The 17,538-nt window shown below is 34.7% G+C and overlaps 1 protein-coding gene across 11 annotated transcripts in view; it reads right to left on the bottom strand.

Moving 5' to 3' along the window:
- The window catches only part of KMT2C (lysine methyltransferase 2C), a 195,195-nt gene that overhangs the window by 87,520 nt on the left and 90,137 nt on the right, over window positions 1–17,538 (bottom strand). For 9 of the 11 annotated variants that reach the window (XM_032394303.1, XM_032394300.1, XM_032394307.1 and 6 more), the window contains 4 exons: window positions 16,760–16,837; window positions 14,019–14,728; window positions 3,554–3,673; window positions 961–1,077 (listed from right to left, as the gene is read on the bottom strand). In XM_032394303.1, coding sequence (XP_032250194.1) covers window positions 961–1,077; window positions 3,554–3,673; window positions 14,019–14,728; window positions 16,760–16,837 — 1,025 coding nt within the window. The remainder of the gene's footprint in view (window positions 1–960; window positions 1,078–3,553; window positions 3,674–14,018; window positions 14,729–16,759; window positions 16,838–17,538) is intronic. The other 2 variants (XM_032394302.1, XM_032394309.1) reach the window with 2 other exon arrangements.

Genomic DNA, 17,538 nt, shown 5'->3' with positions numbered 1-17,538 from the left:
GGCTGAAATGAAGATGACTAACCACAGCAAGTACAGGTGAGTATATGGAGGAAACAGGAATCTCATGTACTCTTGCCAACATACAATGTCACACCCAACTTAGAAAGCAGACTCCTCTTAAAAAGCTAAGCATACACCTACCATGTTTCCAGTCATTCCACTCCTAGATATTTATTCATGGGAAAACAAAGCATATGTCCACATACAGACTTAAACATAAAAGTTCATAGCAGGCTTTTTTTTTGCAGTTTTGTATTTAACAGCCAAAAAATGGAAACAACCACAATATCCTTTAACAGGTGAACAGATATACAAACTGTGGCACAAACGAAACAATCCACTAGTCTCCTGAACTTAAAATGACGATTAGACTTTGAAAAACAGGATTTTGATAAAATATAAAGTTACCACATGAAATATTTGCCACTGTTTGCCAAATACAGACTTTTTTCAATACACACTTAAAGCCTCATATACATGCCAATGAGCAAATATTTATCAATCTTGAATTAAAATATATCAAAGATAGTCATAAAATCTTCAACATTTTTAGAGTATGTAGTGATCTGCAATATTTCTAGTTTCTTCTGTAAGCCGTATTATAATAAAAAACTTAAAACATCAACTTAATTAAGTTTTTCAAATAAGCTCAATAATATAACAGGAGTTTGCTTTTATAAAAAATAAAGGAGCAAATATATTACATATATACTTTTGGCAATGGTTGCTATAGAAAGATCAGAGTCAAAAAGGAAGGTAAGAAAAGAGAGGATGGGAAACATAAAATATTAAGAAAAGTTTAAAAGTTAAAAAGAAGGCAGAAGTAGAGTAAAATAAAAATTTTGGCTTATTTATGTGACTCTTACAATCTAACAATTTTACAAATGAGATTATCATCACCAGTCAACAAATTAAGGATTATAGCAAAGATAAAGGATATGAGAAATGAGCCTTACTTACCCCAGGTAACACAACTGCCCCAATTCCACTTTTCAATTTTGACCTGCCTCTGCCACCTCGTCCTGACAATCCTGCACCACGGGGTCTCCGCTTCCCGGGAAATCCCGACCCACGGCCCTACGTAACAGATAAGGAAAAATCAGCATTCTGCAAAAGTCCAAAAAAATTTTAAAATCCAATGTGAGATAAGACATTTTATTAAAGATTACACAAATACTTGCTTCTCTCTTATTCTGATTAGATGATAAATATTAAAGAGACCAGGCTTATTATTTTTATCTTTCAACACATATTATGCAACTTAAAAAGTATAAACATAAAATGCCTATGACCTTCGAATCAAATGTTAGGTCTGTTTTGTGAATGCCCTGTACCAGCAAACTTTGGCCTTATTTTTCCACTTCCTAATCCTACATTCTAGGTGGCTCAACAGCCACTAACTCCATCCAATTTGTATTCAATATAGAGCAAGTATAAGGAAAGACTCACTAACTGTTCTCTCAGTAATTATAGCAGTAGCTGACATACATTGAGTGCTGACGGTATACTGGTCTAAGCACCTTTTACTCGCAACTATCTCATAAGGTCAGTACTATTTTATTATCCCCATTTTAGAGATAAAAGCACCGAAGGATAAAAAAGTAACTTGTCCAGGGGCGCCTGGATGGCTCAGTCGTTAAGCGTCTGCCTTCGGCTCAGGTCATGGTCCCAGGGTCCTGGGATCGAGCCCCGCACTGGGCTCCCTGCACTGCGGGAAGCCTGCTTCTCCCTCTCCCACTGTGTTCCCTCTCTCGCTGTGTCTCTGTCAAATAAATAAAATCTTAAAAAAAAAAAAAAAAAAAAAAGTAACTTGTCCAAAGTCTAGAGCTAGCAACTCTGGCTCGTGTCCACATTCTTAACCAGTATTCTGCAGTGCTACTACACTGCATGAAAGCTAATTTTTGCTAGTGTACAACAGTATTTTTCCTGTCACTAAATTTGTCAATTTCCCTACTATTCAATAGCCATCTGTATGAACTGAACAGGTGTACCTCACTCTACCACAGTATTTAGAGGATAATGTATTTAAAGTTTATAGGAAAGCTGATAAAAAAGTAAACAGCTTGCTTTAACTCATCTGGATAATAATTACTTGAAATGCAAATAACTGATCTGAATTTTTACCCAACACACAAAAATATTCTACAGGAAAACAGGTTAAATTCTCTGATATTCTAACAAATAAATACTAGGGTTACTTGTTATTGTTGTTTTCTTGTTTATACTCCGACTTATGTATTACTTTCTGAAAAAGCCTGACATCAACACATATTTATAATATTCTGTATATCTAAAATTATTAAAATAATCAGGAAAATCCTGATTTTTTTCCCACAGGAAGTTAAATAATAATGTCACATTTTCAACTGATACCATTTTTATTGTAGTCTGAAATGCTGAACTCATTACCTATTTAGCACAACAGTTTCCAAGTTGATAATTTATGGTTATAATGTGAGCATAAAACAAATACACATGAACAAAAAGGAAGGGGGTAATCTTTTTTTCCCTTCAGTGTTGATAATTACAAATTGCATCTCCTTGTTCTCTTAAACTACTCTTCTTTTAGATCTCTTGTGCTTTTTTGAACAAAGGATAGGGAGGATTGAACTGGATAGTTTTCCCGTTGATAAGTATGAAAGATTTTTTTTAAAGTTAAGTCAATTATTAAATCAGGCCTATAATAATCTAGTTTTCCCCAGCATCTAGAGACACAGATGAGAATAAGTGAAAATTGGTGGTATTTGCTACAAAATTGTCAAAACATCTTTTATACTCTTCAACCAACTATCTCTACTTTCAACACCTTGCATATCAGAGTGAGCTGAAAAAGTTCTAATAGTGATAGAAATAAGAAAGTAGAATTGAGAACTCCTTTGAAATCCCTGATTAGTCTAAAATAAACAGCCTTATTCCAGAATATAAAATACAGAAGATGAAGAAAATTATCTTCTCTAGGTAGTAAAATATTTTAACTTCTCAGACAATTAATACTTTTCACATTAATTTTTTACCTTCTAAAATGCATCAGACTACATAACTTACTTCAACTAGCAGAGTCCTCCATCAATGACATGAGAGAGAGGCCCTATAATTGTGAGCTTATTAACACAGACAGTGAAATCTGCCGTGATTCTGGTATTTCTTCTCCATTAGCACATAATAGATTAGTGTAGTTTTCTTTTGTTCTTTTCTAAGCAACAAAATTTTATGATTATCGTGAATGAGCAAGTCCTAAATTACTTTATAGCCTATGCGACAAGGATTTTTCCCCATAGAAACACTGGTAATTACAACATAAAAAAAAGCAACCATAAAAAGAAGTTATTAAAAATTCACACTTAAAATCAGTCATGTAAAATTGCAATATAATTTCCTTCTAATCCAGATTTTTTTAAGTGCAACCATGTTGCCTCTTCATACTAAAATTTTTAGATTAAAAAAGTGGCTCTGGAATCTGAACTATTTATCTAGAAAAGAAAGGCTTAACTTCTACTTGGACAAAACCAACTAGAAAGAAATGATATATGAATGTAAATGCAATTTTATTTACCACTTTGATGCTCCAAATGGCACTGCCAGGAAGCTGCCGGGGTTTAAAAATTTCCCGACCTTCTGAAATGTCTGGGGACCAGGAAGGTGGGCTCACTGTATTATGGGTACTCCAAGCCCCCTAGGATATGGCAGGTGAGAAAATAGATGTATAAAACTCAGCAACGTAAAAGGTCAAAGCCAGCAACTGAGGAATTTTAGAACAGCAAAAACAAATGCAGACGTATGGAAATTTAGGACAAATTGCTTCAAGATAGGGACAAGAAGCTTATGGCTTACAATGACTTTATACTTAAATGTTTGCAGCTACAATTTACATTAAGTATTTTATTCAGATGGAAACATCAGTACAATGAAACATACTGGGAATTAGGCTTTATAGGACATCAACACTGACTCAGGAACTGCAATTACAGAACCAAAACATAAATAAAAGTCAATTAAATTCTAGGAATTAACACTTTATGTAAGAATCTATTTGGGGATTATTTTCTTCTAACAACTATCACTCTCCTGGAAAAGAGAAATAACCTTAAAGAATGTTACGTACACCTACTGCTATAAACAACCAAAGCAGTAGGCAAACAAATGCAATCAGAAACATGAGTAATTGATAGACACATTCACTTTAAATTGTGGAAAGTTAGAAAAAAAAAAAAAAAAAATAAATTGTGGAAAGTTAGTTTGCAATCTTAAGATGTAGATATCAGTTATAATCCTAGCATTTAACTACTCTTCCTTCCAGTGACCACTAGTTGTAGTTTCAGTTTTTATTTTTATTTAGGGGACTATTATCCTTAGATTATATCCAAGGGACTAATTTGTACAGTGAAAAACGTTAAAGCAAATTGTCCTAAATTTGCAAATTAAAATGCCTAAGATACTTGGTTATTTATACAAGAAATAGTACCTTATTCAAATAGTTAAAATGAAAGTAAGACATTTTACTTCTTAATAACCACATTCAGCATTAACCTGAACTAATCTGATGAAGATGCTAAGCAGCATAAATAAAAAGGTCTACTTCACAAAGATAATATTTTAAAGAAAAACACAGAACAAATGTCGAACAATAAAGAACCTATTTTGAATTAGGCAATTCCATACCATATGCTATAACTTTTACCACTTTAATGACCCAAACTTAAGAAACACAGTACTTACCAGGTTTCTAGAATATTATCAAACTAACAAGTAGTAGCCTATGAATCACATAAAACTACCACCAGGAATTTAAATAATCAACCAAAATTAGAGTTTGACTACCCTTTATATTGCAGATAATTAATGCAATAACAGTATTTTGAGAAAAACCACACAAGGAAGAGACTGGTTTCACTTTTAATTAACCTACCCTCAAGCTCAGTGAATGGCTATCCTGATTTTACTGACAGGTAAATTACCTCGCTTTCCCAGTATCAGATCAACTGGCATCTACACCTATGTCTTCTTTCCTGCTGCGTCCAGGGTAACCTGTATTGCTGCCAGAAGTCATTTCTCTATTCTCATGTACTCCAACGGTCAATGTCACCATACAGTTCTGTTGGGTTCAATGCAGCACACCTGTGAATGTTTCTCTGCCATTCCCTGCTGACCTTTCTGTCCCCCATGCATGCTCTTCCTCCACATGGCCTCCAAAGCTCCAGTGTTTCCCAGGGCTGAGGCCGGGACAATGTTCCTTTCTGTGTAGTCTCTTCCTAAATGGTATGATCTATCATGAGGGCTGTAAACACCATCCTGAATGTTGTTGTCTCCCAAATTCACATTTCTAGTTCCAACATGTTCTTGCAGAAGTTAGTATGGTTTTCAACTTCCTCCTTAGCACGTCCATTCTGTCACACCAAACCTCTCAACTTAACCACATCTAAAATCTCTCCCTTACCCAGTTCCGTCTCACAATCTTCCCCCTCTTCAGAAACGGATTCCAGACCTCAGGTCAGAAAATGGGGAGTCATCTGATCTGTTCTCTTCCCTCATCATTCTCCCCTGCCACTCCTTCAATCCAAACCATCAGTAAATCAGTATATTCAATCTCCCTACCCCGCAACCCCCTCAAGCCCTCCTCTACACAGCAGCCAGAGGGACTTGGCAAAAACGTAACACTACCTTGTTTCAAACCCTTCCAACAGCTCCTCCGCGCACTTAGTTTACTTCAAACCTTTCCAACCTCATCCTGTGGCCCTCTCTCATGATTGTTATGCCCCAGCTACCCTGGTTTCCTTCAAACATGCCAAGCTCTTCACCACTTGGGGGCTAACTGACTCAGAACAACTGCAACTCTCCAATGAATGGCTTCTTCTTCTGATTCTTCACGTATGGGCTCAGACATTTCCTCATCAAAGATGCCTTTCTTCAGCGCTCCAGCTGAACTATCCTCTACCTTACAACATGTTTTGCATCTTCTCACTGATTGAAATTTGGGGTCTTATGTTTTACTGTTTCTGATTATCTACTGGTAGAGAATGGGGGCAAGAGATATCTAAATTTAGTTCTCTCAAGGTTTCCATTGGTTTTTCTCTGATAATATTTTCTCTGATAAAATTCCTTTTGGTGGATACTTTAATGTTAGTAGAAAGCTCTTAAAACATATTATAAAAAGTCATACTCTCAGATAATATGTTATTCACCATAATTTAAAAGTTAGCTTTGATGCCAAAATTGTGTCTAATTTTAAAAACATTTACACTTCATAGAACATGGATGAACAAAATGAAGGGCTCCATAGATCAAGAATGTTTGGATGCCATTTCAGGAATAATTAGAAAACCATTCAACTGCTATGAAGAACTTATATAATAAAAGCTTGGGTAATTACATTACGAATTTTAATAACTATATTATCGTAAGACATTGGAAGATAGACTGTGCAATTTTATAGGAACTGGAGAAAAATTATGATTATACTTAGATGTTTTGACAATGAAAAAATTACCTAATATATTCTTTAGACCTTAAAACTAATATACAGCTATAGTTATCAACTTTAGTTAAAAATTATCCTACAGATCTCAGCTTTGATGAAAAAGAATTTACACAGACAATTCAGAGGTCAGCTCCCCTGTCTACTGAAACATGGTTTACACTGCTGTTACACTTGAATTTATACTTACTACATTTGTATTTATTTGTTGCCACTGGACTAGAAGCTTGATGAGAAAAGACCATTCTTTTTGTTCACTGCTACGTTAAGCATTCTATTCAGTGCTTATTGAATGCCTATTTTTTTCCACTGGGCATGTTTTTTCAGATGAGTAAATGCATCAATAAGCATTGTACTTTGAAACATACTAATTCCCCCATCAGATATAGCCTACATTCCTGAATTTCCTCACCTTAAAAAAAAATTACCAACCCATCCAATGCAGTGCTACTCTTAAACTATAATGAATTAAAAGCAAAAGGGTTCAAAATGTAGCCATCAAGAAACTAAGCTGTAAAGAGAGCTAAAGAGAAGCAACTTGCTATCAAATCCTACAGAAACTTAAAAAAAATACTACTAGGTTGAGATTCAATTAGATTCTAACAATAATTATTGAACCCAAAACCTGTTTAAAGTTGGTATTAAGCTTCTTTCTACCCGAGGCCAACTTCTCAGGTAAATTTATCAACCTGGTAAATTATACAGCTGTTACAAGGGCTGTGGGATAGGAAAATGCAAACAATAATGGCAAGTGGAGAAAAGGATTATTAAGGTCAACTTTCTATTATTAGAAGCCTAATCCTGTTGGTTGCTGGCTGTTAAATATGATCAATGTCATAATTAGAGCCCAATAGTATCCCAATCTACTGAAAAAGTTTCCAGAGCAGCCAGAGGTTTGGTGTCTCCTGCGCAGACTTCGCACCTGCAAGTCATCCTCATTCAGGTCCAGCCCCTCCCAACATGCTCCGTGAAACCAAGGTTGCTACTGAAGGGGAAGTCTGATTCAGAGAAAGCGAAAACGATGAAGAGAGAGCAGAAAGGGCAATCAGCAAGAGAAACAGAAAACCTAAGCATTTATAATTCCTTTTTGGTATATACATTCACTCATGTACATTACAGCCGCAGCAGCAAATGACTCATTTTTATGACTTAAGAGAATTCTTTTCACATAAATAAGTCTCATATACAAAACTGAGTTCAACATCAAATGGAACAAGAAATTTAGTCCTGATAGTGCTTTGATAAGATGCTATAAAAATACAAAAACAGCTGTTACCAGCTTTAGCCTTCAATAATTTAGGAATGTGAATTTGGCTGGTGCTAGCAATGGTTTTGGTAACAGCTTCGGAAATATCACAATAGGCACAAGGAAACCAAGAGAAAAGGGATGCTTCTGATCTGCTTGCCACCCCAGACGGCTAGACACTTTTTAGGTTTAAAACTACAGTTTTTCAGGGATTTAGAGCAGTGTTTCTTGGACTTTAGCTGCACAACATGCAAGTCTGAGTTGAGTTTCCTCTCACCCCCTCTGCTTTTCCATAGTACCCTGGGCTTCCTCTCCTACAGGACATATCACACACAGTATAATTAATAGGCTGTTCAGTTCCAAAATCTGTGCAGCCATTACTTGGCTTTGAACTCAAGAAACCTACTACATACTGTATTTACTGTGTCCAGTATTTGACTCACTCAAGGCCTACAGTTATTTTCATTGGCACATTTCAGTATAAATAATTATCAGTCGATCTGATTGGTTCTCCAGAGCTACATTTAATACAGGATTATTATCTCCTCAAGTCGTCATTTTCACAGAATATATGCATTACTCTGCAATTCAAGAAAGCAAGCAGGGCAGCACGACCACTTGCTACATGTCAGGTGCTGTGCACGTGTTATTGTTAAATTCCAACATCAACCGTATGAGGTAGTTTTACAGATGAAGAAACAAGACAGTTGGCAAGGTAACGTTCTTAGTGTCACACAGACAATAATGGAAAATAAGGATCTGAATCCAAGTAATTGCACTACGGAAATGCGCATGCTGAATTTATAGTAACCAATCTTTCCTGGTATCAATTACAGTAAAAACTGATGTAAACAATACAAAATACTTCTTAAAAGTCACTTTTTAAAAAGGCAGCATAGTATTTAGACTAGACTATAAGTGGAAAATCACTCTGGGCAACTACAGTGCATCTTTTATTCTCCATAAAGAATACAGAATGTGTTATCTGGTTACTAATGAAACCTTTAATAGACTCTAAGACAAAGTATCACAAATGTAGGTTTTACCTTACCTAATAGGTATCCAAGAAGGGACAATTAAAACTACACAGGGTAATTTCTTTCCTTTTAGTGAATATCACCGTGTATAAGTTATATCAAGTAATGCTTCAAAATTCAAACATTTTAATTAAAAGCTGGATATGAAATAATTTAACAAGAACTAAACCTCTCCTTATTTGGACAGTATGATTTATAGATATGCCTTTTTTTTTTAAACCTTAAAAACAAAACAGAACAAAAATTTAAAAAATCAACAGTGCTTCTTACTAAAGGATTTTTGTTTACAAACTAGAAATGGTGTCTACTATTTTAAAAAAGAAAGAAAGTGCTTACTTGTAATTAATTGTTAATAAAACTACAATCCTCTACAGCTCACCACCTTGGAGGTTTGTTTTTCTCTCACAAGAATAGATTATGAAACTGATTTGTTAACTCAAAACACTTCATTCAAAATGCTATTGCAGTAGGCAAGTATGTCATAAAGTTCTATGGTTCATAATAAAATTAGTTAAATTAATAAATATCCACTTCACAATGTAATGGAAAAGTGATTATGATCTAATGAAGTACTATCCTGGAAATCTACTATATTGAAGAAATTTCACTTTGTCTGAGAACCCCTCAATAAATTTCAGTCTTAGAACTTAATGGAAATTTCTAAGGTTTCCATATATATGATTTTAGCAACAAAAAATGACAGAAAGGTAAAATCAAAAATGAAAAAATTCCAAGAATTGGAAGTTTTCAAAATACAGTTGAGTACTTAAGTTTATTTTTATGAAATTTCATTGAAATATTTAATATTTCAATAAAACCTATTTCATAGGTTTAATAAACCTCTTTCAATACTATCATGAAAGCACTTAGTACATGAGTGTCTAAAGCAGAGCACAGTCATGTGATTATATGAAATATTTTTCCATAAAATAAAGTGATACAAATAGGATAAATAACAGAAGATGGGCTGAGATTACTATTATCTCAGAATTTCCAAATTAAAATGGGTAAATACAACTGTGGAATGAGAGAAATAAGTAGAAAATGAAAAACACACTGTTATTTGATATGCTGAAATAAAAAATGTTTCCATCCTATTTTCCACTGCTTTTTAAGAATCATTTCCTGTAGTAAGTCGTATGCATACAAGTAACAATAAGTAGCACATTTCCCTAATTCAGGACTCTACTTCCAGGGCTAAAATGAAAGAAGACTGTAGGGCTGTTTTAATTGTAGGGTGGGGTCATTGCACTGATATGTTTCTAAGGCTCTCCAGGCAATTATAACATGCAGTTGGCCAATAATGACTTTTCTATACCTAAGGTCCAAAGCGGATATACCCATAAAAATACTAAAAAAAATGCAGCACTAAAATATATACAAATGAATAACTTCAATAAAGGATGAAAGAAAGAAATCTCAACTGTTCACTGGGACAATTTAAATGAAACCATGACCAATTGGCTGGCTCCCTGTCATTGCTCCACCAATTTTCTTCTCCTACTACCTATTATGTCTATATTCTTCCTCTTTATCTTTGTGAAATCCTGTGTCTGAAATGAGGAAGAAAACAAGAAAAAGAAACTTTTTCTATCCACAACCATCAGAAAAACTTACATTAGTGTTCCTATAGTAAGAAGGATGAAGCATACATCTGAGATATACTTGAAACAGCTCATGAAGAATATAGTACAAATAACACCTAAACCTTCCATATAAAAAGTGTAATATAAAACACTAAACTTGAATGATTAATCTCTTCTAAAGGGAAAATAATCCTGTACAGATTCCACGGTCTGTGTCCTGATATCTCTGACTCAGAATAGTGATTTATATACCCATCCATACTCCAGTATCACTACACACATACTCATATATATGTACTTATATGTGTATATACAAGAGAATATGAACATATATGGGCACATATATATGACTTCTATATTGATAATCTATTACACATTGAAAATACACAGTGAATTGTTGCTACAACAAATCGTTTTTATCATTCATTTTAAAATGTGTTGTAGGGGCGCCTGGGTGGCTCAGTCGTTAAGCGTCTGCCTTCGGCTCAGGTCACGATCCCAGGGTCCTGGGATCGAGCCCCGCATCGGGCTCCCTGCTCCGCGGGAAGCCTGCTTCTCCCTCTCCCACTCCCCCTGCTTGTGTTCCCTCTCTCGCTGTGTCTCTCTCTGTCAAGTGAATAAATAAAATCTTTAAAAAAATAAAATAAAATAAAATGTGTTGTAGACTATTTCTACTTCAGTACTTAAAAGTAGCGAAAATAGAGCACCATTCTTAATTTATCACTCTTAAATTCAGTTGGTATTTCTTTTCAAATGTAGTTCCTTCTGGAACTAAAATCTTCCTGTTTTTAAAAATGCTTGCCCTTGGGGCGCCTGGGTGGCTCAGTTAAGCGTCTGCCTTCCGTTTGGGTCATGATTCTGGGGTCCTGGGATCGAGCCCGGCATCAGGCTCCCTGCTCCGAGGGAAGCCTGCTTCTCTCTCTCCCACTCCCCCTGCTTGTGCTCCCTCTCTTGCTGTCTCTCTGTCAAAAAATAAATTAAAGCTAAAAAAAAAAAAAAATGCTTGCCCTTGCATTGTCCAATAAGGTAGCCATTAGTCATGAGACTACAAAGTACTTCTAATGTATGTGGTGGGAAACCAGATCTTGAACACTTAGCATGAAAAGTGAATGTAAAAGATCTCATTAATAATTTTATTATATACATGATTGTTTATATATGTTATATATTATAGTTATTATATATAATTTATATATAATACAATTTATATAGTTATACTACATATATTTATTATATAATTTATTATATATAAAAGATTAAATACTAACATTTTTAATATATTAAGTTAAAACATTAAAATTTATTTCACCTGCTTATTTTTATTTTTAAGTGGGACTACTAGAAATTTTTAAATTAGATCTATGAGGCTTGCCTCGTATTTCTCTTAGACAGCACAGGCTTACCCTTCCACTGGCTAACTCCTTTCTCCAAAAAACATTCAATAATCCAATCATTAGCTGACACCTCAAATTTAAGCTTCCAGATTTTCTCTGTTTCTAATTATTCATTTAATTTCTAAGTGAATTCTTTAGAAAAGCTCACATAATATTAGAAAATGGTTGAGATGAACATAAAGATTTGACGACTGTGAAAAAGAATTTCATCAATGAAATATGCAGTTCTTTGGTTAGGAGAGTCTTCACTATACTGGTAAAGACCAGAGAACCTTCAACAAAATATGGAAACACTACTGTTTCAAAAATCAAATTCAAAAATCAAAACACAGCTGAACACCAAAGAATCTTGCTTATATCACAATCATTGCCATGAACATCCATCTCATTTTATACCCAGTCCCCACTACCAAGAATATGCAAAATAAACACAAACCTAAAGATATAACACAGGAATTCTTGACATCAAAGAAACTCATATAACAGAGTAACAGACTTCAGGATTTCCAACATAAAGATATACCCTGGAATATTCCCTGGAAGTTATGACCTCAGTACCTCAGCAATGATAAAAAGTAAAAGAGCTGTCTTGTTCTATCCAATTCATACTCTCCACAAAAACAGCAGTACATCAGCAAGCTATGCATCACCAAGTGAAGGCTGTTTGCTACACAACTAAAACCAAGCTAAAAGGTTAAACACGCCTACGAACTGCTCATGAGATCAGCAGCAGTTATGCAGCAGTAATGAGACAATGGCAACAGAAAACAGACTACTACAGAATTGGGAACTAAAGGAGAACACAGCAGAAGCAGTAACAAATATTAGGACATGGGTCATATAAAATGGGATAAACCTGGAAGACACTCTCACACACATACATTAACACACACTCAGACTCACATGCACATAAATCTTAGAACATTAAGTCAACAGAAAAATAATCCTAATGGTTTCTCAGTTGGAGTAGAAGTCTCTATATAGTAAAATTTGACAGGAATATTTATGATGCAGTATCTTTAAAAGAATGTAAATATCTAACCAAAATTAAATTTGAGATTCAAATTTCTATTGCTAAAGTTTTTTCAGAGCCAAAACCACGTAACTGTTACTTAACAATTATTTTAAAAAAAGAAAACAAGAGTAGGGAGGAGGAGAACTGGTTTGAGAAGAATACCCTCTCTTGGTAGAACGTAAAATAAGTATCACAGGAAATACTTAGAGAAAGGCATATAGGAAGGAGTGTCTTAGTTTACTGCATATGTCTCTGCCACACAGAAATAGTTCTCTCCCATGAGGTAATTACTTTGCCTCTGGTGTGTAACTTCCTGTCTTCAGAGAATAAAATATATCTGGAATTTAGAGGAAACTAATTCTCACATTAAAATAAAATTCTATTTTTCTACTTATCTTCGGATTCCAAAATTGGATGATCAAGATCAAGATGATACTACTCCTATAAAGTCAAACTTTAATCACTGGAAGCAATTTAAATCATGAGATGTGAAACTTCAGATTACCACTGTGACTAAACACTGCACTGTTGGATATCTTGCCATTTTATAAGAACTTCAGAAAATAGAAATTTTGTAGAATAAATATTAGCTACAGCATCTCACTTTGTCTTCTGGTTAGTTTAAATCCCACTAAAAAGAACTGGAACTTACCCTTAAAGGGTAGAATCCACACTACTTAGGTCATGGGAAGAATTCCCCTCACTTCCTAAAGATCAACAATGCAATTCTAAGACTTTTCCATAAGAACACTGAAATAAGTCCTAGGTTGGGAGGATCACAAAGAAGTTAGCAATTAATAGAAAAATCAAACTGAGAAAAACCCACCATGAAAAACTCCCTTAGTAAATTTTGATGCTTAAACAGTTAAAAATACAGACAAAGAATAATATCAATAAACAAATATCGTAGAGGGGAAAAAATAAACGTCAGTTACAATATACCTAAAACTTCACTGTTTAAGGCTCTATTGTTTCTGTGGCATAGAATTTAAAAATTTAAGTGTTTTCTATTAGAAACTGTAATCAAATAGGTTGCATTTGTATGTTCCAACTAAGTGGAAATTATAAGATCACTTTAAGTTTAATAAATTAGTCTTCATTACAGCTTTAAAAAAAAAAAAAAAAAACTGGCCAAAACACTTTGGTCAACATTACATCTAAGTTCTACCTGAAAACAGGAAAAATTACTCTCCAAAGTTCCATGTACGCCTTATTTTATATAATTGCTCCAAGAGATTTTTCTGTCTATATCATTAAAATCACCCTACCTGTTTGGACCGAGGTCTACCAGGAGAAAATTTTCTTTTGGTAATAGCTGGTTTACCCATGCCGATTTTTGGAGTGACTGAGATATAGGTTGTTGGCACAGTGTTTCCAACAGAAGCACTGAGGGTTGAAGGGTAAGCGTGCAGTATGTCCGGGGAAGGCAAGTCTGCAGAAAGCGGAGGGGAAGACACACGTGCCTTGCTTACGTCTGCTGCTGACACAAGTGAGAACTCCATCTCAGAGGGTGATTTTACAGATTTGTCTTCTCGGCACAAACCACCTTTCACACAGCTCTCCATTGCAGGGGTCATTTCAAAGTCCATAAATGCAGTGGAAGATTCAGAACTTGCTTTCTGTTCCATTCGTTCTTGTACCCTTTCTACAGCCAACTGTTCCTTAGAACATAAAGAAGTACTTTCCTTACACGGGGACACTACGGTTTCTGGTGGAACAGGGGCAGATTCAATGGTGAATTTTGGAGGCCGTGATTCTTCTGTAGACGCCGACATTTTGGGTTCCTCTAACTGCAGGTCCTCGTGCTGCACAATGATCTGGTGTGTACGGACTTCAACGTTTTCTGTCACTTCCATTTTGTTTTCATTTTGATCTTCACAAATATGCATCACTTTAGAAGACATTTCCATTTTTTCACTATCAACTTCATGAGAAATCTGATTTTCCATTTCAGGATTCATTTTATCTTGGGCTGGTTCTACAAAATTTGGAATATTTGTTATGTTAATGTACTTATAAATTAAAAATTTTTTAATTTTCTGACTTAAAAGTAATAGGCTTGGGCAGGGAGAAGGGAGACAAGGGATTTCCAAAGGACACTTATGGTTAAATCCTGACTTAAAACAGAAGGTATTTATCAAAAAAGAACAATTATCAAGTTAATAAAGGCCAAAATATACCAGGATTCATGAATTAGAACTGGTCACAGATCAGGCCAGAAAAGCTATAAAAACATCACCTTAATAGGATCCCCAGAGTTTAAGGTGGTTTCTGGTAAAAATATTAAAAGAGAATTTCTAATATAATTCTATTGAACATATATGATGTTTTACAATTTGAACATTTACAAAGAGATTTACAATTTTGCAGGCAAAGTTATACTCTTTCAACAGCTACAAAAAGGAGGCTCAGTGATCTTACATGAGGTATCCAAGTTAAAAAGTAAAAAAGACTAGTCTAGAATATAAAGCAATTCTGCAATAGCAGGCACTCAGATGTAAACAACTCAAATGAAGTATCACTGAAATAACTGAAACTCATTCTGCAGACTCAGATGAGTAACATCACAGATAGAAGACTTATTTTACTTATTAGCTGTACCTGCTAACATACACAATACATTTTTTGGATATAAACTTTGTATTTCCTCATCATCAATAATTAAACAGTCAAAGCTTAGCAAGTCAATAAACATAATTAGATATCAGAAATATCAAGTCACTAATCGGTAAATTTTAAGTCAGGGTGCTAGTGTGTTAAGCCTTTAACCCAATCATGCCTGAAAACAAAAGTCAGAGATCCAATTTACATGAGCTCGACATGGCTCTATCAGGAAAGATCACTAGATAAAAAGCACTTATTTCAAATACTATCAAAGTAATTTCTAAGTTACGTTAACAGAGGTATTAATTTCCTCATTTACTATTTACTGTGGTGACTGCACTTAATCTATGTTCTGATATCAAAATGAAATCCAACTTTCATTCCTACTCTGTGAAAGACTGAAGTTCAGGATAAAGAAAAAACCATCAAATAACAGATCTGATCATACCAAATATTTTTACACACAAAAATGCTTAAAAAAGCTTAACATTAAAAAGGAATGATTAAAGGGAGCCTGGGTGGCTCAGGTCATGATCCCGGAGTCCTGGGATAGAGCTCCTCATGGGGCTCCCTGCTCAGCAGGGAGTCTGCTTCTCCCTCTGACCCTCCTCCCTCTCATGCTTTGTCTCTCATTCTCTCTCTCTCAAATAAATAATTAAAAAACACACTTTTAAAACAGAAAATTACACATAAATAATGAGTGCCATCATTTGAGTCATTTGAGTGACTCAAGTGAAAAAACTTATCCTGATGCCACATGAAGCCTAAACTGTGGTTAATAGAAGACCAATTACCTCAAGTCTCACTGAAAAGAAGAAAATGTGCAACACACATGCAGACCACAAGTATATTATTTTTGTACACTAGGCAGGAAGTATTAAAATACAAACGTAAACATGCTCTTCATCACAAGCAGTTCTATTATGTTCTACTACTAGTCTTCTATAATGATTTTAACTTATTTTTTTCAAAGATTTTATTTATTTATTTGAGAGTGCGTGCACACGCACACAAAGAGGGGGTGAGGCAGAGGGAGAAGCAGACTCCCCGCGGAGCAGGGAGCCTGACGTGGGGCTTGATCCCAGGACCCCGAGATAATGACCTGAGTTGAAGGTAGCCACTTAACCAACTGAGCTACCCAGGCGCCCCTGATTTTAACTTAATAATGAACATTTGATTTAGCAACTCTACAGAGACTGTAACCTCCTTTAGAAATCCAATGCCAATTCTCTTTAAGAAAAGGATCACTTAACTAAAAGATTTCATTACTATAATGTGTATATGGCAATAGTAAATAATTCTTTGGGATAATTCATTTGAAAAATTAATAGATCGTGGCTCAAATCTGCAAAGCAGTCATAAAAACATTATGCTGTAATTCCATCAAATTAGATAGTATGCTTACCAGAAATGAGAAGACCATGTGTATCAAGACTTTCTGGTGGATTACTCTTCTGCTGCTCTTCTGTGTGGATGTGAACTGCTGTGAATGACACATTTATGGAATCTCTAGCAAGGACTCAAAATTTCTCTAACACTGCTCTCTCAATAGTAAGTTGAGTAAGATTTTTATCCTACTACCAAATGTCAATTCTCAATATAAGTACAAAACACACTGTTACTATTTATTAGTAAGCAGTGTATGGAGATGAAATTAGGAATCTGATTATGCACTATGACAAGATTTATTGTTACAGTTAGCTTTGTCTTATTTTTCTTCACTTTACATCTTATGCAATACACCTTTTAGTGAAAGTTGTTAAATACAAAACTGAAACTCAATCTGAGGCTTTGTGTGTATACACTCAATCTATATAAAATTTCACATAAAATCCCATACTGTCAGATGAGCCCAAGATTAAATTTAATAAGTAGTTTTTCCCCAACCTTGTCTCATTAATTCCACATCCTCAAGTACAGTAATAGCTATTATCAACATTGCAAAAAGCTTAATTGAAATACCACTGAAATAACTGAAATACCCTCAAGAGAACCACTGAGATGATCTAAAACAATAAATTTTTCATTATCTCAGCATGAAACATCTCACAATCAGTAACAGCTCTAGTTAGTAATTACAAGTATAACTAAAGAAAGAGAAAATAATAAATTGCTTTTTAATGAAAATCACTTGGCCCCCAAAGTATGTATTTATGATTAGGTCTAGATTACAACTGAACTATA

The sequence above is a fragment of the Phoca vitulina genome, unplaced genomic scaffold, assembly GCF_004348235.1.
Source record: "Phoca vitulina isolate PV1807 unplaced genomic scaffold, GSC_HSeal_1.0 scaffold80, whole genome shotgun sequence".
NCBI lineage: Eukaryota > Metazoa > Chordata > Mammalia > Carnivora > Phocidae > Phoca > Phoca vitulina.
The sequence above is the reverse complement of the archived record's forward strand: the minus strand, read 5'-3'. Positions and strand labels throughout refer to the sequence as shown.